The sequence below is a fragment of the Bradysia coprophila genome (genome assembly GCF_014529535.1).
Source record: "Bradysia coprophila strain Holo2 chromosome IV unlocalized genomic scaffold, BU_Bcop_v1 contig_5, whole genome shotgun sequence".
NCBI lineage: Eukaryota > Metazoa > Arthropoda > Insecta > Diptera > Sciaridae > Bradysia > Bradysia coprophila.
Window position 1 is genome coordinate 910,509 of NW_023503374.1, and position 23,561 is coordinate 934,069.

At 35.8% G+C, this 23,561-nt stretch overlaps 2 protein-coding genes and 1 long non-coding RNA gene across 3 annotated transcripts in view; 2 read left to right on the forward strand and 1 right to left on the reverse strand.

Moving 5' to 3' along the window:
• Window positions 1-10,176, forward strand: part of LOC119071461 (retinal homeobox protein Rx-B-like) — a 44,734-nt gene extending 34,558 nt beyond the window's left edge. Inside the window, exons 7-8 of the mRNA XM_037176318.1 lie at window positions 8,341-8,531; window positions 9,630-10,176. Of these exons, the coding sequence (XP_037032213.1) occupies window positions 8,341-8,531; window positions 9,630-9,806 (368 nt within the window). The 3' untranslated portion in view covers window positions 9,807-10,176. The remainder of the gene's footprint in view (window positions 1-8,340; window positions 8,532-9,629) is intronic.
• Window positions 8,509-21,595, reverse strand: LOC119071466. Its single transcript, XR_005086661.1, has 3 exons — window positions 21,402-21,595; window positions 8,999-9,004; window positions 8,509-8,520 (listed from the first exon to the last, which is right to left on the reverse strand). It is a non-coding gene; the product is annotated as an uncharacterized LOC119071466 (long non-coding RNA).
• On the forward strand, window positions 18,714-20,373 carry LOC119071462 (splicing factor 45). Its single transcript, XM_037176319.1, has 6 exons — window positions 18,714-18,984; window positions 19,046-19,430; window positions 19,500-19,648; window positions 19,718-19,927; window positions 19,988-20,162; window positions 20,236-20,373. Exons 1-6 carry the CDS (start codon window positions 18,835-18,837, stop codon window positions 20,331-20,333), a joined length of 1,167 nt encoding a protein of 388 aa, XP_037032214.1. The 5' UTR covers window positions 18,714-18,834; the 3' UTR covers window positions 20,334-20,373.
• Window positions 21,596-23,561: the final 1,966 nt, after the last annotated feature.

A 23,561-nucleotide genomic window follows, 5' to 3' on the forward strand; every position in this document is an offset into this window, starting at 1 on the left:
GATCATATATCAAGTTTTATTGTAACTGGAAGATATAGAAATTGTAACTGGTTGTAATTATAAATCACTTGATCCATATAAGAACGTACACCATCGCAAATGTTATTAATGTTATTATTTTTATGGAAGAGTCAGCACCGCAGGCCGTGAAGAAATTGAAAAAATAAAAAAGCGGGGTCGAGGGGCGGCAGCCCCCGCAGAGGGGGGTCAAGGGGGGAGCATCCCCCCTTGAATGTTCGGGGGATTAGCGCTCTCATTTAATTTTACTAAGCGAATCCAATGAATTAGCGGTAGCGATAGCGTCGCTAAAAAAGTGGTTGATGAATGCAACTTGGGTACAATGTTTTTTTTTTATGTACACTGTGGCACATTTCCGCCAATTTTTCAGTGTACAAACAATTACATTTTGTGTTCATAAAGTAATTTGTAAGTACGAAATGGTTTTTTTTTAGTACAAAATGGATGGTATAAAATGGAAATTTTAAGTACAAAATGTCATTTTTTGTGTACAAAAAAGAATTTAATTTGTACAAAAGTCAATCGATTTGTACAAAAGTAAATGAACCGATATCACTTTATTTCCCGTGTGTAGTACGACGTTTTACTATGCGAGTGATGTAAAGGTTATTGCCTATACATGTAATAGCCTTATTACATGCACCAGCATAGTAAAAACCATAACACAAATTATTTCATCGTGATTTTATGAACAATATTTGTGTTAGCAGGTATTCATTCCATCACTAGGGAGGGAATGAACTTTCCCTCCCTAGGTAAGAAAAGAACTTTCCCGAACGGACACAAACACTCAAAATATCCCTACCTGATATACATGCTTTCCGTAGGGGGTAAACATACGTGTTATTCTCACTTTCCGGGGGGGATAGGCAAAAAAATTTGTATACTTAAGATGCGTCTGTTGCATAAATCGTTGTATGAATAATTACACACCTAGAGCCTAATAAAGCACTTTGCATTCGATGTCATAAATAACCATTGGATAGTTTCAATTTTAAATGCACCATGTCCCGTTATAAGCCACATTTTGAAGCTAATTGCAAACTTTTCGTTGAAATGTATTTTTCGGTTCACGTTTTCATCGACTCGTTCACTTGAAATTCATTTCAATGGAACTTTCCAGCCGTCGCGACTGTTTGTTTTTGCGGCTAGCAGTTATTTTTGAAACGGCGCTCATGCCTGGGATAAATGCACATCACACCCATTATTTATTCATTTTTTTGTGTGAAAATATAGTACACCCATCTCCACAACACAGAACTAATTTCACAAGTCAAACCCTTCTTCACATTGGCACATTTATTTCAATTCTAGAAAAACATATTTACAAAATTTCATATTCAATTTGTTTCCATGAAACTGGAACGTATATCCAGGGTGAAATCCAGCTCGTTTCCCTTTTTGTCTCTTATTTATTTTTTTATTTATCGGTGCCAGTTTACCATTTTATTTAGTTGACATTTATAGAGTTCTCTTTCTGTGTATATAAATGACATGGAGAATAAATGGGATGCTGGTGCTCGTTGTCTGGTCATACTTTGTTTGTGACCAAGTGCATTGTAGAATAAAACTCAAGATAAAACAGATTTGAGTTTAAGATTGCAAAATATTTTTTATAAACATTATAATCTTACTGCAGACAATAATGCTGCAAAATAGTGAATTTAGTGAACTCTTCACTATCTACATACAAAGTCTTAGTACTTCGTTCCAACGACAGTGAAGATATTCCACAAAATCCATACCATACATTCAATGTATAAAAAGAAGCTAACCGAAAAACAAGTTGCGTCGTGATATATATTGATTGTAGAAATGTTCTATTTGGTTTTTATTACTCACGTGTTTTTCCGACTCTGAAAATCCCAATAAAAAATCTAGTTCGGCGAACATTTTTTAACCCTCATTTTTATATCATTTAACAAATTATCCGATGCGTTACAAACATTTAACTCGCACTTACAATGATTCAATTCCCAATAGACTCATCTATATACGTTACAATCTGGTGTGTACGATTTTTATTCCACTCACATCCATTTATTTGATTAACTCCTCTCTTCTGTATCTTTAGAGTTATTTAATTTTATTACGAATGTACTCAGACTTTGTATGTAGAGAGTGTAGAGTTCACTAAATTATTGGAGTTTTGTCTCTTCTGTGCAATTCGTAACGTTACAACTATATTTTTCCAAAAATCGCTCAGTATCTGATACCGAAATTTTTACATAATGTCCTGTTTGTGTATACGGGTTCCCGTCGAGGCTCTTTGTGTTTTGATGTAAAAATTACGGTATCAGCATACTGAACGTTTTTTAGAGATATGGTTGCAACGTTACGAATAGTACAGAAAAGCAAAAATCCAAACGATAACGTTACAACTTGGAACTTTTCGCATAGAGGTATTCATGATTTGCACGTAATGTACACTACTTTCTTTATTCGAAAAAATGTGTTCGATTTATTTCCGCTACGCACTCCTCCTTTAAAAAATCAGATTTTCTTGGTTCAGTGCTATTGCCACTAGGAGGCTTTTTGATTTATCGTATGGTTTTGTTAGTCCTCTCAATCGTACATTCAGTTTTAAACGAGCTATCAGAACAGTCGGAGCGTTTGCTGCGACTGAGCCTCGTACAAACCCGTATATCTATTGCGTACGTGACCCTAGTGCGTCTGTCACCCTACTTTGACCGTAAGCCTATTGCGCCGGTTAATGTAGTTAAAGTAAAATTATTATGTAATGTGTACATCTTACAAATTGCTCATAGCGCAATTATGAAGCCCCGTACGACGTTCCTTTGAAATGGAACAAAAATTTCAAATCGCCCTAAAAATTTTATTTTTTTTTAGTATAAATACACAAAGGGCCTAGTAGCGGCCTTAGGCCAAGGACCCAAATTTAATTTTTTTTCAACAACATTCTATTCGGCCTTCGATTACCTTCCAAATCAAACAAAAATTACGAAAAACGAATGAAATTTACTCGAGTTCTATGTAAAATACACATAGGGCCCTACTAGCATTTCACTTCTAAGGCCCTAACTCACGGTCCACTCACCCGATTTTAAAAAACTTTTTTTTCCTGGATACCTATCATTTTCCGTGTCATTTACATTATCCATCGTTTATTTTGCCATAAATATCACCAAAAGACCTTAAATCACTTAGGTGGCCCTAACACACGAAGGGCCGACCCGAATATGCCCATTTTTATCGACGTGACGGACAGACGGACAGACAAAATTTTTATTGCAGATTTGTCATCTATGAACATAGGCAAACACTTTACCCTTACCGTCTGCTTCGAATTCCATCAATTACACACGGCATCGTAATCCTATAAGCCCCTTTGTACTTTGTACGGGGCTAAAAAGATCAAAAATTAAAGAAACAAAACGTAAAGAATTCTGTAAACAAAAACAATCACAAAGAATTCCTCCAAGCAAGTTGTTACAAATCGAGCGATTTTAGCCAGTCAATCGCTTCTTCCGTCAGTCCGTTTATGTCATTAGTAGTTCCTGTGAACTAGGAGACATTATGTAAGTACGTATGATTTAACCTAGCCGTAGTTATGCTCAGAGCTGTCTTTCAATTTAAGGCATCTTGGACAGCTTTTCTATAGTACATTAAATGACAAGGGGCGAAAGTAAAAAAAAATCAACCGTATGCGGCAAACTTTCAGACCTGCTTTTGCCACTACTTCACTACTACCGCTTTTTAGCCCAAACCTGAAGTAATGGCAAAAAACAAGTATCTATCCTTCAATCTAGCCTTGACTGCAGTGTTGCCAGACCTCGTTTTTTTGCAACTACATTATAGACTACTATACTTCAGCGGGGTCTGAATGAATTTCTGCGTATGTTGTACACCGACTAAACAATGAAACGTTTTAATGAATGCAAACTCTTAAAATGCTTTTACCACCTATCAGATGTCAATTTTTATGAAACGATAATATTCTCCGGCTTAGCTATATAAACAAATTGTATAGCGGTAAAAGCGAGAGTACAAATAAGGGTGAATAGGGGTAACGTTAGATTTAACACTACTCGAGGGATCGTCAAAATCATTGTGATTAATGATTTATTAATACAACGACGACATTGATTGTGTAATGAAATTATTGCAGTTGGGGAAACTTTTTAATTTTCTAAATACAATCAGACAACACAGACCGAAGATTATTATAATGTCACAAAAACTTTTTTGGCCCGAACAAAAGTTGACACAATTCAGTTCAACTGGGACGAAAAAGTGGGAAAAACTGTTTTTGTTTTGGCTCTCTATCTGACGAATTTTGACGAAACAAAAACTTAGCTTCATCGAAATCGTCCGGAGATATTGATAACTAAAGTTCAAAATTGCTTAGCCGGTCAGCTACTACCTCACTTACCTTACTGATGTACGAAATGTAGACCCGAGTCTAAAATTTTATACTCGAGTATAGAGTGTATAAGTGAGAGAGGTGGCGAAACGACAACCTATTGTTCCATCTCGGGGTCTGCTGTCAGATTCTTTTGTATTATCGATGACAGCAGACCCCGAGTTGATTTTCTTTTTCGATGATCGACTTTTTCATTACATTTTTGGCAAATGGAACAACTTTTTCTGACACAAGGTCCTATAAGTAATGTGATAGTAATTACCACCGTAGCTGATGACTATTATTTGTAAAATGAATTAAATTATTATAAATTCCTTTAGTATAATTTTCCGTTTTAGGAAAAGGTTTTAAAAAGATTAAAAAAAACTGTCAATCACCTCATCATCGACATTTTCAATAAAATTTTTGTTTTCTCTTAATACATTTAACTGTGTAATCAGACTAGCGTGATTATTCCACCTTATTTCAAATTCATACGATGCGCTTCCCTGTTTTAGTTTATGTTTGTCTGCCAATTTGCAAACGTAAACATTGTGTGTGTGTTAACATTTTGATTATAGCATTCATGTTAATACGCATTAAACATAATAAATAAACCGAACGGTTGCATCAAGTGAAAATTTAACCCTCCGAAAAATATCTAACCAGCTTTCTACTCTGTTAATTTGTCGCAACATTTTGTGTATGAATATAGCGCAACCTACAAACATTTCACAAAAGCCATTTTGTAAATCGTTACAAATTATATCAGTTCTGATTTTGATTTCATTTTGTAGTGGGACAGTAAGGGGATCGAAAGTGGAATTTAATTTGACACGGATTTCGAAGGATGTTTAAGTAATACATTTCCGCACAACCGCAAGAGAGTTTCGGGAATTTTTTGTTGACAATTTCTTGTGTTTCTTCTGTGAGGAACAATTGATTCAAATGATTTTATATGTATTACCTTGTGTTCTCATCGAATATACCAATTTCGAAAAGTAAAACACAACGTACTGACCATAAACCATAAACTATCCCAAAAGCTAAAGTATTACTTCTAAAAGCTAACGATTGGGAGAATAATTGTCCACAAACTGTGCCCATTGAGTTTTGAGTCATACCTCTAGCAATAATTCAAAGTCGACAGAGACGTATAGCCAAAAAAAGTAATTGGCGTTTGGGCTATGTCTTCTGAAGTCAGCTAAAAATGGCAGCTGTAAAGAAAAGTAAATTTTAATGCTTTCGTGTATGAAAATACCGCTGCGTAAAAAAGTATTACTAACTTTCGGCGTCAATTAATAAAAAGTAAATTAAAATTAAAAATTGGCAAAGAAAACGAAAAAAAAGCTCTTCCTTGACTTAGAGTTCGCAGTACTGTTCATTCATTCCTTCATCATTTATTTTCCCATTATGCAAGTTACTGCCAGCTCAATAGATAATTTTTAACGTTAAGGCTGGTAATTTACCAATGGTAAAGAAACTTCTTTTTTTTCTATCAAAACAGAACCTTATTTTTGACGCAGTCGAAAAAAACCTTATTTTGACTTTTTTGACCACTGAAAGTTTTAGTGATGTAGTTGCTGTGCAGCTGTGCTTCTTCATTTTTAAAGCAATATTATAACATCACAAAAGAAACACAAATGATTAAACCAAAATGGCGCAGGAGGACATAACACAAATTATTATCAGGACATCACTGATCATACTTCATTTAATTTAAAAAATGTAAGATTTTCTACATTGTACGTTCATCACCAAGTTTGTTTGCTAGAATGGGTATTGTTGCCGAAACTATTGGAATCAATTTTAGGTTTAATTTTTTTTTGTACCTGAGCGAGTTCAATTTAGTCTAAAATCTTTGACAGAAGTGTCAAAATTTATACTGCATCCTGGCTGTATACTTAACTTTAGATAAGAAGCGATTTATTTCATTTCATTTCATTTCATTTATTTCAGTTTAAATTCGATTATAAATACAAAAAACATCTGCGTAGCTCTAGTGTGACGAAGTCAATTCGAAAGAGCTATGAATTTTAAGATGATTAAGCCGTGGGAAAATTTATTAATTTAAGTTCCAAACAAAACATTTTTATATTTTATTTCGATTCCGAACGTTATTTGAAGTATTTCTGCATTATATCATGCATCGAAATTTTGCATAATTTATTTTTAATTCAGTAAAGTATCGTGAAAAATTAAGAAAATAAGCGGAGTCAGAAACCTTCTTCAACATACGTGCAGTGCGCCATCTTTTTATTCAGTCGAAATTGCGAAAATTTACATGTGAAAGAATCGGGATATTTAGCAAAGATGTAATCAAAATGTCCTTCTTCATTTGGCAAATGACCCTTCTCCATCGAGTTGTACATGTTATGAACACAAAATCAGCTTTATAAAATAAAAGTAAAAACATTTTCGTTATGCTCTAGAATAATTTTTTGCTAATAATAATGTTTTAAATCGAAATAAAATCGTTGTTTGGAACTCAAATTGCACCGACGGCAATTTTAAGCTTTAAATAAGGTACTGAAACTTGAAAGGTAGTCACAAAAGTGGAAAACACTGTAAAGAAATAGTACATTTCGTACGTAGGACTAAAAGGCGAGGTCTGGAATCGAATACGTTAAAAAAGACTTTTAGTCCGTGGTACGAATAGTATTTTTTATATTGGACGGAGAAAAAGTGCGACGAAGTCGCACTTTTCGGGTCCTACGGTTGAAAAAGCATTTATTCATACAAAATAGTACTCTATTTGGCAGCTATGATCTGATCACTTTAGCTTGAATTTCGTCTCAATCTGCGCGCATATTTTCAAAATAAATGCACGTATACTTAATATGGTTACTCACAGTTACTGTTACTGTTCAGTTTATTCACGGCAGAGTAAAATAAACCAGGCAGTAGCGCTTGTTTTGATTAGGGACCTGTTATAACTGGTAGCCTTTGTGTTTTGCGAATAAAATTTTTCACTTTATGTCACTGTTTATTTGAGTTCATTTTCATACAATGTGTTAGGTCCCTCATCAGACGTTTCAAAAATGAACCGCTCTTGCCTGGTTTATTTTACTCTGCAGTGTTTCGACGCAAAAATAAAAAAAAAAGACTATTGCGACATTTTTATGTCTATTTTACTGTAAATGCGTAGTAGCCAGATTTTTTGGTCTGCTCGAGCATCGAATATTCAGCTATCACTGTATTTTTCTGGTCCGGTAGAGTCACAAGAAGACGTTCGTATTTTTTTCCGGCTAATGCGTAGGCTATCATTTTTGACTCTGGATTATTAACTAAAAAACAATATTTAATACCCCTTTACCGTAATTTTCTCTGTTCTTTGACAAATTGCACCTCAAGCACTTAATTTATGAGTAATTTTCTAGAAATAAAAACAGAAAAATTCCCTCTCATAATATATTCCTATGGCGATACGTTGGATGATGATATACATGTACAAAATGTACATATAGCATAGTGTGCAGAGGTGCCCGTAAAACATTTAAAATTTAATTATATTACACGATAAACAAGGAAAGAGACGTGTAAGACGTTCTGGAGAAAAAAATATCACATAAATTCCACCCCATTTCCCTTTTACGAAGTAATAAAACAAAAAAAAATCTCAAATTTAATTCAATAACAGGAGCATAAATATAAAATAATTTTTGTATACTTTTCCTTTGCAACAAAACAAGATTTGCTCACATCCATGGTTCAGGACATGGATAAACTCTGTTTAAAAACAATCAAATAATGTTTTAATTCCCCAAGGGAGCCATTAGTTAACAATTTCAGTTTCAGTTTCAACCCTCTTCATATCAAATCTATGCGCGACTTTTTTATTGCTTAAATATAAACTTGGTCGACGGGACAATACGGGACTCTACATTCTACAATACCTGACATGTTCATTCTTCTTGTTGATCATATGGATTTATCGTGTCACTTTATTTATGTCACAGGTATTCTTCTCTCCAACCATAGTCCACCAGTTTCAACACCATTAGAGCCATGCCGTGTAGCACCTTACGTCAATTTACCGTCGATGCGTGGCACAACTGTTGGCACAACATCATCGTCATCGTCGTCACAGCATTTCTCGTCAGCATCATTCTCAGCATTTGATCCTGCTTTAATTTCAGCTGCTCATCAGGTAACAATTACATGAAATTCTTATGATTGTTACGTGCATGTGGTACGACAAATGTATATTTTGTGACAGCTGTTTTAGGATTAGATATTAATTTATTTCATGACCTTGTAAACGTTAGACACGATCCCAGATGTCAGACATGTCGAAACATATTGAATGGTTTGATCGAACGATTTTCATATATATACCAGTAAATTTAACGCAGTTAACGTCAATTAATTGAGGTTAAGGATTACTTGACGAAAAATTAAGTGGGGTTAAGTTGCGGAATACCGTATAATGAAAATGATCTATATTTGTAACTTCGTCTCTACGAAACAATAATGCAAAATAACTCTTTCGGTATATGAATTCGCCTTAATACTGCAATTTCATGGAAACCCTCCAGTGATTCAACAAACAGAAAATACAAGCATTATGATACACAAGTCACATGCGAGTGACTCCTTGGACTGTTTGCAAGTAACACAAATCTCATAACTCAACTGGGTCAGTGTCAGTCAGCGTTGTCTATGTTTGAAATTTATAGAATAAAAATTAGTTAACAATTACTCGATGTAAATCAACGCAATTCAAGCAAAAGAGCTGAGAATGACAGCTGTCAAATTGATTACGATTTTGTAAGAAAAACGTTTCCAAATTCTTTTACAGTTCCAAAATTCGTTTGATACGCTGTCCTGTTTTAGTACTCTATTTAGAGTATTGCTCATGCTTGAAGTGCGTTGGTGAAATGCAAAAATGACATTCTAAGACGAAGTATGAAGGATTGAAGAACTCAGCTCACTCCGAGAGCTCTAGGTACGGCCCATTTAATTTTCATAAACTTTTTTTTTCAAAATTGATAACGTGGGGACCTTTCATGTTCTGCTTTAATAACTGCACACTTCCAAAGATATTTGCGAAAACCCTGAAAATGTGATGTCCATTTTCGATCTGATATTATATTATCGTCAACATCGCCATGGCACCAAATTCCAGGTCTCCTATTTTGAATGAACATTTTCATGAAGTGTAACGTTAAGCAGCTTACAGCTAGTAGTAACCCATCAGGAAGAAATGTTACAACTTTATCGAAACAATTTTTTTTTCTCATTTTAGTACGCAGCAGCAATTTCGAATAGTAATTGTGGAGTTGGAATTTTTTCCATACCACAGTATCCACTGAACCTGGCAGCACTCGCAGCAGCTCACAATAAAAATTCCAGCATTGCAGATTTACGACTGAAAGCTAGGAAACATGCAGAAGCTTTGGGCATTAAGGAGAATGCAGCATAAATTCATATTGCTCAAAACACCAACAAGAAAAAGTTTTTTTTTTGTTTCCAATGAATAAAAAGTTTTTATTGCAGAAAGCTGCAGCAAAATTTCTATTTGAGTTAGTATGACTCCACCGTACTAATGTGAATTGTACATAACTTTTTTCAATAAAATATTTATGTAAATGTGCATCACATGAAACAGAATTGCATGAGGTCACACGGCGAATATTATAATTATTATTTAAGGTAAATATCGAAAAATTAAAATATTGAAAATAAATTGTGCATAATATGCTGTGATGTTTATGTCTGCAAACGTATGTTGTAACAAATAATAAAAGAAGAATGATTTAAATTAAAATAACATGTGACCATTTAAAATGAAAAGAGGAAAAATGTTGTTTGACCCTGTATTTACTATACTAATCACTGATTGACCTGATTCACTACCCTCCGCTCGTATGGAAAACTTGGGTCTAGTGCAGTGTGCGGAAAATATCAACATTACTATACTTGTAACACAACAATCAAAGTTATACGCCATAAATGGTATTGATTTCCTTAATATTGTGAGCATCACATCAATTTTCTTATCTAAAAGAAATGGTTTATTATAATTGACACATTCACGTGTTAGGTATACTTTAATATGGCTACAACTTAAGTATGAGATGCGATGGTCTGTCGAATAAATCTTCTAATTTGTAGAGACAATTTAATAACAATTCAATCAGTAGAGACAAGTAAAGCGAGAGGTGAGGTGTTGCCCAAAATTTGATATTTTATTTTGTTAGAACAAAGAAAAACATACATTCTTGCGTTTTTTAAATACTGGATTTTAGTTTACCTTTGATGATATCTTTCCACTAGAATAACGACCACAAATGTGTTAGCTTTCAACAGAAAATGAATTTGGTTGTAGCAGTTTAACCAGCTCTGAGAAAACTGAGCAATTTATGAAAACTTCGTTTATGTACTGTAGTGCGATCAAATTAGGGCGTAAATGGATTTTTAGACCCGTACGAAGTACTGGGGTCTTATAGGTTTACGCATACGTTTGTAACACGTCGAATTGAACTCCCTGAGTAAGGGGAAACCTATTGTGGTTGTCTATAGATGCCAAATCAGCAAAAAAAAGTATGTCCGTCCGTCTGTCTGTCGGTTCTCTAACTTGAGTAAAACGATTTTGAAAATTCTTTTTTTTTTCCCGTTTGCTTATGTCAAAAGACAGGCTAAGTTCGAAGATGGGTGATTTTGGATCGACCCCTCCCGCCATTTTTTGTAAAATCTGAGATGCACTTGCACACTAAATAGCGTGTTGTCACGGCAGAGTAAAAGTAAACCTGGCAGGAGCGGTTCATTATTGAAACGTCAAATGAGGGACCTAATACACTGTATGAAAATGAACTCAAATGAACACTGACATAAGTTGAAAAATTTGATTCGCAAAAAACATACGGCTACCAGATTATTCAGGTCCCTAGTCAAACAAGCGCTCCTGCCTGGGTTACTTTTACTCTGCCGTGGTGTTGTGGAAAAATTTCTAGAATTAGGTCCTTGGACTGAGGCCGCTACTCGGCCCTAAGTGTTTTTTGCACATAATTCGAGTAAATCTCAACCGATTTTGCTACTTTTTGTTTCATTTGAGAGGTAATTGAATACCGAATGGAAAGTTGGGTTTTCTAAAATAATGTCGTAAATTGTTGGTTTCATTTGAGAGGTACTTCGGACGGGCTTTCGTAATTGCGTAATTTTAAAAATGAACACTTTCAGTAAATTTGACCATGCCCAACTTGACTAGCATTTTGGTAACAGACGCATTAGAGGGTTGTAGACGTATTAGGGTTCCGGGCGTATTATGGCTACGGACATATTATGGCTACGGTCGAAATAGGATTACAGGTCGTACGGGGCTAAATCGCAGCAAACGCTACGACTGTTCTGATGCCTTGTTTCTATTGAAATTCGGCTTTGAACTGAATAATATTGCATGAATATACAACAAACTCGTTTGTAATCAAAGCTTTGACAGCTTTGATCGAAGATAAACATTTTGACAGTGCGATTTCATGCAAAAATAGTGTACAAACTAAACGCAACAAACTTCAGAAAAAGCGATAGTTTTTGAAGTATTTTTTAAAAAAACAGTCACATAGAAAATGCTGATGGAAAATTGAATTAAACAGTTTTAGTAACCGAGAAATGTTTACATTTGAAGTCATGGAAATTATTAGGATTGAATTGCTCGAAAAATGTCTAAAATTTTTTCTCAAAATCCAATCATTTATCACGGTGAGCTTGAACACTTGAGTCATGCACGAAAATACATCGAAAGTACGGCAAAATTTGGAGAAAAATCGGATTTCTTATTTTTACCCTCGGTGAACTTTGACTGCTATAATTGTTTGTTTTGTAACCAAGAACCAAAAACAACAACTTTGACTGCTGACATGTAGTAGAAAAACAAATTTCTATGAAACTCGAGCCATCTGTCTTCAGATAGTAACAACAGCGGTGAGAAATAAATCATTTCGGAAAGAGGTGACACTAACATCAAGTAACAAACTTAGTGCAATTATTATGATTTTATGAATTTAGTTTGTGAGTGCAATGACGCGACGCTCATTACGCAGAAAAAATCAAAAACCGCCCATCTTCGAACTTAGCCTCTCTTTTGACATTACCAAACGGGAAAAAAAACATAGCTAACGCCGACCCGTACGAAACACCTATTCGTATCAACAGCCTTTACTGTGAAACTCTTCATTTCTTTTACTTCATTCTCTACTGAAAAGCTATTCGCCCTTTAAAATCACTTACATTATCTTTCTTTGCCTTGTTAGCATATACAAATAAATTGCCGGAGGCAATATAGACAGCCCCGTACGAAGTCAACTTTCATAAATTCCTATTTAAACAGCTATATTTACGTATATTTTCCTATAAATAAACATTTCACAGATGAATATGCTATTATATAGCTCTATATGCCTGTATATAGCTCAATATAGGTGAATATAGATATATATAGATGTCCATATATGGAATGCCTGAAACACCCCACACACATAACAAATTATTTCCATGTTAACAGAAACACTCTAAGTACCATTTTTCCCAAGATATATCACTTTTATTAAAATCTAATAAGGCCACCGGCAGCCATTTTGTTAGGAGACCGGAAATTTTACCGACGCTTTACATTCGTTAATACCTTTCAAATAAAAAAAAAATCATGAAATTCGGTCAAAATTTACTCGAGATATTGACAAAATACTCCACGTTCACTGTACGGCCGAGTAGCCAGATAAGAGCTCACTCCAAGAGACCTAGCTCACGCGCCGGAGAACATAATTTCAAAAGCTGATTGGTACAGTCAATACCTATCTAATAAAGCTAAAACAGACGAAATATGTTGAAATGTGGCCGACCTACAAGCAAAAACTGCTTGCCGCCCAGTGCCTGTTTCACACAAAGGGGTCTAACTCACGAGTCGGTCATCCGATTTCCATAAACTTTTTTTTGTCGATCAGTATTGTAAATACCTTTTATTTGACGTATCAGTTACAAGTGTAACGTTTGAATGTCCGGAGATATCTTCGAAAAACCGTAAAGCATTTATTGGGCCACAGCTCGGGAGGGGTCGATCCAAAATCACTCATCTTCGAATGTCTTTTGACATTACCAAACGGGAAAAAAAGAATTTTCAAAATCGGATGCGTTTTACTCAAGTTATCGTGCAGACGGACAGACGGACATTTTTTTTTCACTGATTTGGCATCTCTAGACAACCACAATAGGTTTCCCCTTACTCAGGGAGTCCAATGCGACGTGTTACGGACGTATGCGTAAACGCATAAGACCCCAGTACTTCGTACGGGTCTAAAAATTCAAAAAAGGTTGTGATTTACTCAAGTTATAGGGGTCACAGACGGACGGACTTTTTAGCCCCGTACGAAGTACGAAGGGGCTTATAGGATTACGATGCCGTGTGTAATTGATGGAATTCGAAGCAGACGGTAAGGGCAAAGTGTTTGCCTATGTTTATAGATGACGAATCCGCAATAAAAATTTGGGCCGTCTGTCCGTCTGTCCGTCTGTCCGTCTGTCCGTCTGTCCGTCACGTCGATATCTTGAGTAAATCAAATCCGATTTCAAAAATTTTTTTTTCCCTGAAAGATAGTCAAAATAGTGAGGCTAAGTTCGAAGATGGGCATATTCGGGTCGGCCCTTCGTGAGTTAGGGCCACCTAAGTGATTTAAGGTCTTTTGGTGATATTTATGGCAAAATAAACGATGGAAATGTAAATGACACGGCAAATGATAGGTATTGTCAATACCAATCCAGGAAAAAAAAGTTTTTTAAAATCGGGTGAGTGGACCGTGAGTTAGGGCCTTAGAAGTGAAAAGCTACTAGGGCCCTATGTGTATTTTACATAGAACTCAAGTAAATTTCATCCGTTTTTCGTAATTTTTGTTTCATTTGGAAGGTAATCAAAGGCCGAATAGAATGTTGTTGAAAAAAAATTAAATTTGGGTCCTTGGACTAAGGCCGCTACTAGGGCCCTATGTGTATTTTACATATAACTCGAGCAAATTTCATCCGTTTTTCGTAATTTTTGTTTCATTTGGAAGGTAATCAAAGGCCGAATAGAATGTTGTTGAAAAAAAATTAATTTGGGTCCTCGGACTAAGGCCGCTACTAGGGCCCTATGTGTATTTTACATATAACTCGAGCAAATTTCATCCGTTTTTCGTAATTTTTGTTTCATTTGAAAGGTAATCAAAGGCCGAATAGAATGTTGTTGAAAAAAAATTAAATTTGGGTCCTCGGACTAAGGCCGCTACTAGGGCCCTATGTGTATTTTACATATAACTCGAGCAAATTTCATCCGTTTTTCGTAATTTTTGTTTCATTTGGAAGGTAATCAAAGGCCGAATAGAATGTTGTTGAAAAAAAATTAAATTTGGGTCCTCGGACTAAGGCCGCTACTAGGGCCCTATGCGTATTTTACATACAACTCGAGTAAATTTCATCCGTTTTTCGTAATTTTTGTTTCATTTGAAAGATAATCGAACACCGAATAGAATGTTGTTGAAAAAAAAAATTGGGTCCTTGGACTAAGGCCGCTACTAGGGCCCTATGTGTATTTTACATATAACTCGAGCAAATTTCATCCGTTTTTCGTAATTTTTGTTTCATTTGGAAGGTAATCAAAGGCCGAATAGAATGTTGTTGAAAAAAAAATTAAATTTGGGTCCTCGGACTAAGGCCGCTACTAGGGCCCTATGTGTATTTTACATATAACTCGAGCAAATTTCATCCGTTTTTCGTATTTTTTGTTTCATTTGGAAGGTAATCAAAGGCCGAATAGAATGTAGTTGAAAAAAAAAATTGGATCCTCGGACTGAGGCCGATACTAGGCCCTATGTGTATTTATACTCAATAAATTAAAATTTTAGGGCTATTTGAAATTTTTGTTTTATTTGAAAGGAACGTCGTACGGGGCTTCGTAATTCATTCACATCAGATAGCTATAAAGCATCTTTCTGGTCTTTTTAACGTTGCGCTTTAGCAACGAACTAAACGAACAACGATGAAGACCAACCTATTACCACCTACAGCACGAGGCTAATAGGTTAATAATGCCTACAAATTGAAATAGCTTAAAGCTGAAATGCCTACAAATTGAAGCAGCTTAAAGCTGAAATGCCTGCAAATTCAAAGAACTAAACGCTGAAATGCCTACGAATTTAGCTAAATAACTGAAATGCCTACAAATTCAAATAACTAAACGCTGAAATGCCTACGAATTTAGCTAAATAACTGAGATGCCTGCAAATTCAAATAACTAAACGCTGAAATGCCTACGAATTTAGCTAAATAACTGAAATGCCTCATAAGTTTAACTAAACAACTGAAATTCGTTCGGGATTTCAGCCAACGAATCGTCAAAGCTTGATTGCAAGAACGAACAGAGCTTTTATGCTCTTCCCTTACCCACGGTTCACGTTAAGTGATTGAATCAATGAAAGAGAAGCTGTTTCGACCTCCGAATACGATGGTGGTCACAGGACAGTATAGAACTGTCCATCATCAGTTGCTTCCATCGTATTCGTTCACAAGACAGCGTAAATTTTCGATTGAACAAGTTTTGAAAATTTACATAGAAAAATTGCCATCTTCGATGGAATGTTCGGATACTAATGGATGGCTACTTTGAAAACCCAACATGTAGCAAAAAACACGAGCGAAAATTCATCACATTTGAACAACAAACAAAACACAAAGTCAGCAACATCGTACTCACGATCACACAATTTCAACCAAATTCTTTCCCAATGAATCACCAAATTGATCTCCTGGCTCGCATACGCACATTTAAACACGAAAACCACGCCAGAATCCATGAAACACCAAGGAAATTCAACGAATTTCAGTCAACAAAATGAAAACACCACACCGAATGAATCAGCCTCAAGACAATATCCGATTGCAGGTAACTCCGATTTCGTTATTTAACTGCCATACAAGCGCCCAAGTGGTTTCGTAGCTGCCTACCATCCAAATTCTCCATAGAGTCATAACGTCCGTAAAGACTCGTGAAATGGTCAACATCATTGTAAGTTTAGTCGGTAATACACGTTACAAGTTTTACATCGCATTCACATCAGATAGCTATAAAGCATCTTTCTGGTCTTTTTAACGTTGCGCTTTAGCAACGAACTAAACGAACAACGATGAAGACCAACCTATTACCACCTACAGCACGAGGCTAATAGGTTAATAATGCCTACAAATTGAAATAGCTTAAAGCTGAAATGCCTACAAATTTTTGTTTCATTTGGAAGGTAATCAAAGGCCGAATAGAATGTTGTTGAAAAAAAATTAATTTGGGTCCTCGGACTAAGGCCGCTACTAGGGCCCTATGTGTATTTTACATATAACTCGAGCAAATTTCATCCGTTTTTCGTAATTTTTGTTTCATTTGAAAGGTAATCAAAGGCCGAATAGAATGTTGTTGAAAAAAAATTAAATTTGGGTCCTCGGACTAAGGCCGCTACTAGGGCCCTATGTGTATTTTACATATAACTCGAGCAAATTTCATCCGTTTTTCGTAATTTTTGTTTCATTTGGAAGGTAATCAAAGGCCGAATAGAATGTTGTTGAAAAAAAATTAAATTTGGGTCCTCGGACTAAGGCCGCTACTAGGGCCCTATGCGTATTTTACATACAACTCGAGTAAATTTCATCCGTTTTTCGTAATTTTTGTTTCATTTGAAAGATAATCGAACACCGAATAGAATGTTGTTGAAAAAAAAAATTGGGTCCTTGGACTAAGGCCGCTACTAGGGCCCTATGTGTATTTTACATATAACTCGAGCAAATTTCATCCGTTTTTCGTAATTTTTGTTTCATTTGGAAGGTAATCAAAGGCCGAATAGAATGTTGTTGAAAAAAAAATTAAATTTGGGTCCTCGGACTAAGGCCGCTACTAGGGCCCTATGTGTATTTTACATATAACTCGAGCAAATTTCATCCGTTTTTCGTATTTTTTGTTTCATTTGGAAGGTAATCAAAGGCCGAATAGAATGTAGTTGAAAAAAAAAAATTGGATCCTCGGACTGAGGCCGATACTAGGCCCTATGTGTATTTATACTCAATAAATTAAAATTTTAGGGCTATTTGAAATTTTTGTTTTATTTGAAAGGAACGTCGTACGGGGCTTCGTAATTGCGCTATGCGCAATTTCTAAGATGTACACATTACATAATAATCTTACTTTAACTACATTAACGGGCGCAATAGGCTTACGGTCAAAGTAGGGTGACAGACGCACTAGGGTCACGTACGCAATAGATATACGGGTTTGTACGGGGCTCAGTCGCAGCAAACGCTCCGCCTGTTCTGATGGCTCGTTTTATTGCGGATTCGTTATCTATGAACAAATGCAAATGCTTTGCCCTTACCGTCTGCTTCCAATTCAGCATGTTACAAACGGCATATTAATCTTATAAGCCCCCAGTACTTCGTACGGGCTAAAAACGAGAACAAATCATCTACCACTGTGTAAAAAAAAATTTGAGTACAAGGTAAGAATATGTTGATTATGATTGAATAGAGTGTTATGATGAAAGAGAAAGAAATATTTTGACAAGTACCCCAAGACAACTTATAATAGACTGGTCTTCGGTCCTCTCGCTCTCAACGTAACATGTTGAAAGAGAAAGCAATATTTTGACAAGTACCCCAAGGCAAGTTATAATTAACTAGTCTTCGGTTCTCTCGCTCTGATCATAACAGTCTATAAGAATAACAACGAAAGCAACTCTGTCACAACTCTGTGTCACAACAAAACTATATGACGATTTCAACATATCAAAAAGAAATTCTTTCACTTTACTTTTCAATGTGATGAGAGCGTTTAAAAAAATTGGATGCCACCTGCCTTTTTGGGTGTTTTTCAGAACCTTGTCAAGATTACCTTGATTGCCTTTTTCAATGAAAGGAAGAAATTGCGTTTGTTTTGAACTTTCATACTGCTGCGCATATGATTTGTTTATGTATGACACTAAAAATTCAAAAAAGAATTTCAACAACGGATGTCACTCTCTATGAATTTCAATTCCCACACAAAAATATTAGAAATAACGAATTCGACCCATTTTTCGCGCCAAGTTTTCTGGCATACGCTGATGCCGCACTAAACGCGTGTATTCTTTGTGTTTTACAAAATATTTTCTGCGATCTCAAAACAGATGGCCATAGTTTCTATTCACTTTCTTCAACCCTGTCCTTTCCGAGCATAAAAACTTTTAACAAGCAAACTGACAGCTATAGAGAGTCAGCCGTCGTCGTCATTTGTTGAGATTTGGAGATGGATTCACGGCTGTTGAGAATTTGTTTATGAAGAGCGTTTGACAATCACCCCAATCACCGAAAGTCGCTCTCATCATAATAACAGTCTGTTTTGACATTTAATTTCTTTACAAATATTCATCAGTAAAACAATCACAGAACTTGCAATCATTTGTTGTTTAGCTATGGATCTATATGACGACTTGGATACCAAACAACGCCCCGGGCAAATAGACGGTTGGTCACAATCCTACCAAATGCTACAGACTCAATTAGCGTTGAAAAAGGCAACTGCAAAGCCGCCCGTACAAAGAGCGCCCCAAAAACGCGCCTCAGTAATCCCATCCGGTATGCCTAGGTTTATGCTGTGTTTCATTAAATTTCCCAATATTTCAGATGCTGACACCGGTTATGGCACTAAAGTCCAAGAAAGACGATGCAGACATTTTCAAACCAGCATTGAAGAGTCATAGCAATACAATCATATCAACTCCGTCCAATAAAGTGTTCAACGAATACGATTGGAATGTCGTCGATGAATATGATCCTATATGGCCAAACGAATACGAAAAGTTGGTCAAGGAGAAAAGGGACAAAGAAAGCGAAAAGACAAGAGGTCGAAATAGTCGCAAATCAACAAATGTCCGCTTCGAGAACGATTCACCTCCAACGAAATTTCCATCCGGCTTCGGTGGTCGACCGAATGATGATGAGGAAAGTATGTACGGTAATAGATCGCCCCCATCTGGATCACAGAGCCGAAGTGGTGGAGCAGCTATCGGTAACAATTCTCCAATTTCTGTATTTATGTGGATCGTTGATGCTAACTGAAAATATTTCTCACGAAAAGCGCCGCCACCATCACTCCAAGATAGTACACCAATTCTTCCTGCAGCAGCATACACTTCGAATTCAGAAAAACTGTCGGCGAATAATGTATCGAGTGGCTATGGAAGTAGTTCTGTCGCAGCAAAGATCATGGCAAAATATGGATTCAAGGTGGGTCAACAAATTTACAAGCTGGCACTGCTAAGAGTGACAACTAATATTTTACTATGAACGCTCAAGGACGGTCAAGGACTGGGAAAACAAGAGCAAGGAATGTCAATTGCACTCCAAGTTGAAAAAACATCGAAACGCGGCGGGCGAATTATACATGAAAAGGAGTTAATGTTACCACCAGCGATGCCAAGCCCTCCACCACAAATCCCACAGATGAAAGAGCTTCCAACTATTACGGAAATCATGAAAGACCCTAGCAAAGTGGTTCTGTTAAGGGTAGGTGAATGTTGTTATTGAATGTAGCTCATTTTGACAACAAAAACGTTTCAACATCAGAACATGGTTGGTCCAGGCGATGTGGATAATGACCTCGAACCAGAAGTTAAAGACGAGTGTAATACTAAATATGGTGAAGTTGTCTCGGTTATCATCAACGAACTAACCAACGTGGAACCAGAAGAGGCGGTGCGGATATTCGTTGAATTTAAACGAATTGAAAGTGCGACGAAAGGTATGCCCTTTTCATGTCCAATGGTCAATTAGAACAAAATGCAACAAAATTTAACAACAACAAAAATTTTCAGCGGTTGTGGATTTAAACGGAAGATTTTTTGGGGGACGACAAGTGCGGGCAGGATTTTTCAGCTATGACAAATATAAAGCGTTTCAATTGTACGACTGAATGAATGACAGAAGTGAAATAAAATGGAAATGTAAAGAGATTGCAATTATTTATGGAACAAATTGCGACATTGGGTATCACTAGAAAATCGTAGAATCGTAGAATTGTTTCTACAACGTTTTCTCCAACCAGCTGCAAAAAATGTAATTGTTATTTGGATAAAAAATGGAGAATGTAAAAAAATGTAAAAAATACAACCGCGTGCGATTACCGAAGGCATATAATATTAGAGGTGTCCACAATTGTATGGAAAAATGTTTGGGGCACAGGGCAGAAAATCACTATATTGCCCCCTGATAAAAAGTATCTATGGGGCCGACTCCATCCGAATCGATTTAGGGGTCGCTCAGGGACGAAGTATGTGAAATAATTTCGGACTGATGATGAAGAGTGATGTTAGGACATCTTATTTTATATTAGTGTAAAATCACCCCGACAAAACACTTTTTAACTTTTCCCGTGTACCGACACCTATTGTGGCCAGGCATGTCAAAGATCAGATTCACAGCGTATATTCTGAGAGCGAGTCCTTATCGGTGACGACCAAAACCCAAAAAATTATTTTGTGGAAATGTAAGATAAGTGGTCAACGTACAAAATATGATTATAATATGCTAGTAAACACTTGATATAGTGCCGCACTGGCCATACTGGGAAGTTGGGAGACACTTGATGGACGTATTAATTTTTATATGACAAAATTGAATTAGTTGGTTTTTTTCAAATATTATTATTATTATGACTTAAAATTGTCTCATACGTCAGAAAAATTAAAATAGACGCGAAGAAAAGGGGAACTCTGGAGAATTTTTGTGATAGTACACTTCAATCAAAATTGAAGCTCAACGAAAGTCGTGCCGCGGTAGGTGTATGATGTCATGGATAGTACAGGTCACTACCTACCCAACGACACCCATATCGACCAAGTCTATCATTGTAGTTTTTTTTAAACACTCTCTAAAAGTTGGAATTTTTTCCCCCTAAAATAGCTACTGCACCACATACACGAAAAATTTCGAAATGTTTAAAAGGCCGACATATGCGTCCTCAACACCTCTACGTATTTACGCGTTACGTATTGTCGGTGATATACAACAAAAACTATTTTGGCTACCCTACTGCAGACCATTTTTTCGTGATTTCTAGCGTGAAAACATAATTTCTTCGAGGATTTATTCTTGTTGCATATGACTCAGGAAGGTCCACTGAATCATTTAACGCATAGCTTTTAAAAATCACCTATGACCTGTTTTTAAGTTCGAAGTTTTGGCTTTTGATACAAATAGGTGTTTCGTACGGGTCGGCGTTATCTATGTTTTTCTCTGATTTGGCATCTCTGAACAACCACAATAGGTTTCATATTACTCAGGGAGTCCAATTCGACGTGTTACAAACGTATGCGTAAACCTACAAGACCCCAGTTCTTCGTACGGGTCTAAAAAGAACTGTACTTGGTACCAAAGTATATAAACACTGAAGGTAATGCAAATCCACAGTTACACACGTATCCAAACTTTCAGGTGAATTTTAGCTCCGTCATGTTGCACACGTATTGAATTCGTTTGCGTCAAGTTGCATCTAGTGGTGAATTTGGAACGATTTGTATTCATTGACAACATTTCATTTTTGTAGAAGTAAATATATCAAATTGAGAATTGTGTTAGATTATTACATCCATACCGTGACAAAAAGGTTTGGACTTCAGGAATTGTCCATTCTCACCCAGATGAAAAATCAGTTAAAATAAATTAAGATAATTATAATCAAGGTTCTGAAAGAACCAGGTTAAGACAACCCTGAGTTGATCACGAAGGCGGTGACACACAAAAACTAAATTCTTTCAGAACCTTGATTATAAATGTGTGTAATACGAGGTGTAATGTAAGGTAAAAGCAAAATGAAATGATCTAATCTGGTTTTTGACAATTGAAATTCAATTGACGGTAAAAGCAAAATGAAATGATCTAATCTGGTTTTTGACAATTGAAATTCAATTGACAAAAATGAGGCTCGATAATTTTATTTTGCTTTCACTTTAATTGATTAATTATTTTGGAAAAATTATCAGTCAAGGGACCCGACTCGCCCAAAAGGTGGGACCTAGTATAATAAGCCCTAATTTGGCCGTAAATCGTAAACTTTACTTTGTGTTTGAGTGATTTGTTTTCGTACATAACTCATTCGGTTCTTGCTTTTTTTTAAAGAAAACTTAAATTAATTTGATAATGCAGTTGGCAAACTATCTAAATTAATTATTTTCCACTAATTTGTCACAACTTTTTATTCATAATTCAATCCTGAAAATTTGTCATTCCAAAAATACATTGCTCGTACGCATACACATCCGCAACCAACAAACATCAATCGGTTTTCATTGTCTTGTTAGATTTTTTGTTTTTGCCTACATAGAGCTCTCAATATTTCCGAAATTGTTTCATTAATTCGATTCAACAAATCTTTTACTGGATGCTTCGATTGATAATTTTCTTGAACTTCGAATAAGGAAAGTGCTATTAAAATCAACAAATTGAAAACAAAAGACAATGTTTATTTCTTGGAGCCATTTTCATGAAATTTATGCTAGGCAAGTATTTGAATCGTCCAAATTTGATCATGTGCACTGCATTGTTTGCGTAAAGTGCTTTTGGAAGACGTTTACGAAAAGGTCGATAAACATTCGGTAATGTTTAAATTCATTGGAGATCTAAACATGAATGAAAATGATAAAAATTCAATGGACTGTTGTATTTTATCGATGATGCGAAGATCTTTACGGCAAATTGGGATGCATATTGGGATCGGCAAAAGATTTAGACAAAGTATTAGAAAAAAGTAGGAAAGAGTTCGATGAAACTGTGTAGTTTATGTAAAAAATCAAATAGGAAAATATTTCTTTTCAAGGTCCCTGATTGTACTTAAAAATGAGAGGCAACCATTCTGTTTTCTGTCAGTGGATCTGAACCTGAAAATCAAAGCCTGATCTGACCTGATATATTTCCAATTTAACCTTGAAATAACCAGGATTGACCTGGTTCATTTGCATATTTTTTGATTGTTTCCGTTGCCGCGGAGTTCTAAAATCGTGTTTTTCGTTACGTCAAAATGTATCCAGATCTGGTTCAGGTCAATTCAGGTTTCAGTTTGTTCCTATTTCAATGATTTTCGATTACACTCGTGATGACCGTCAAATTACTTACGATACTACGAAGATGTGTCTGTATTTATTGT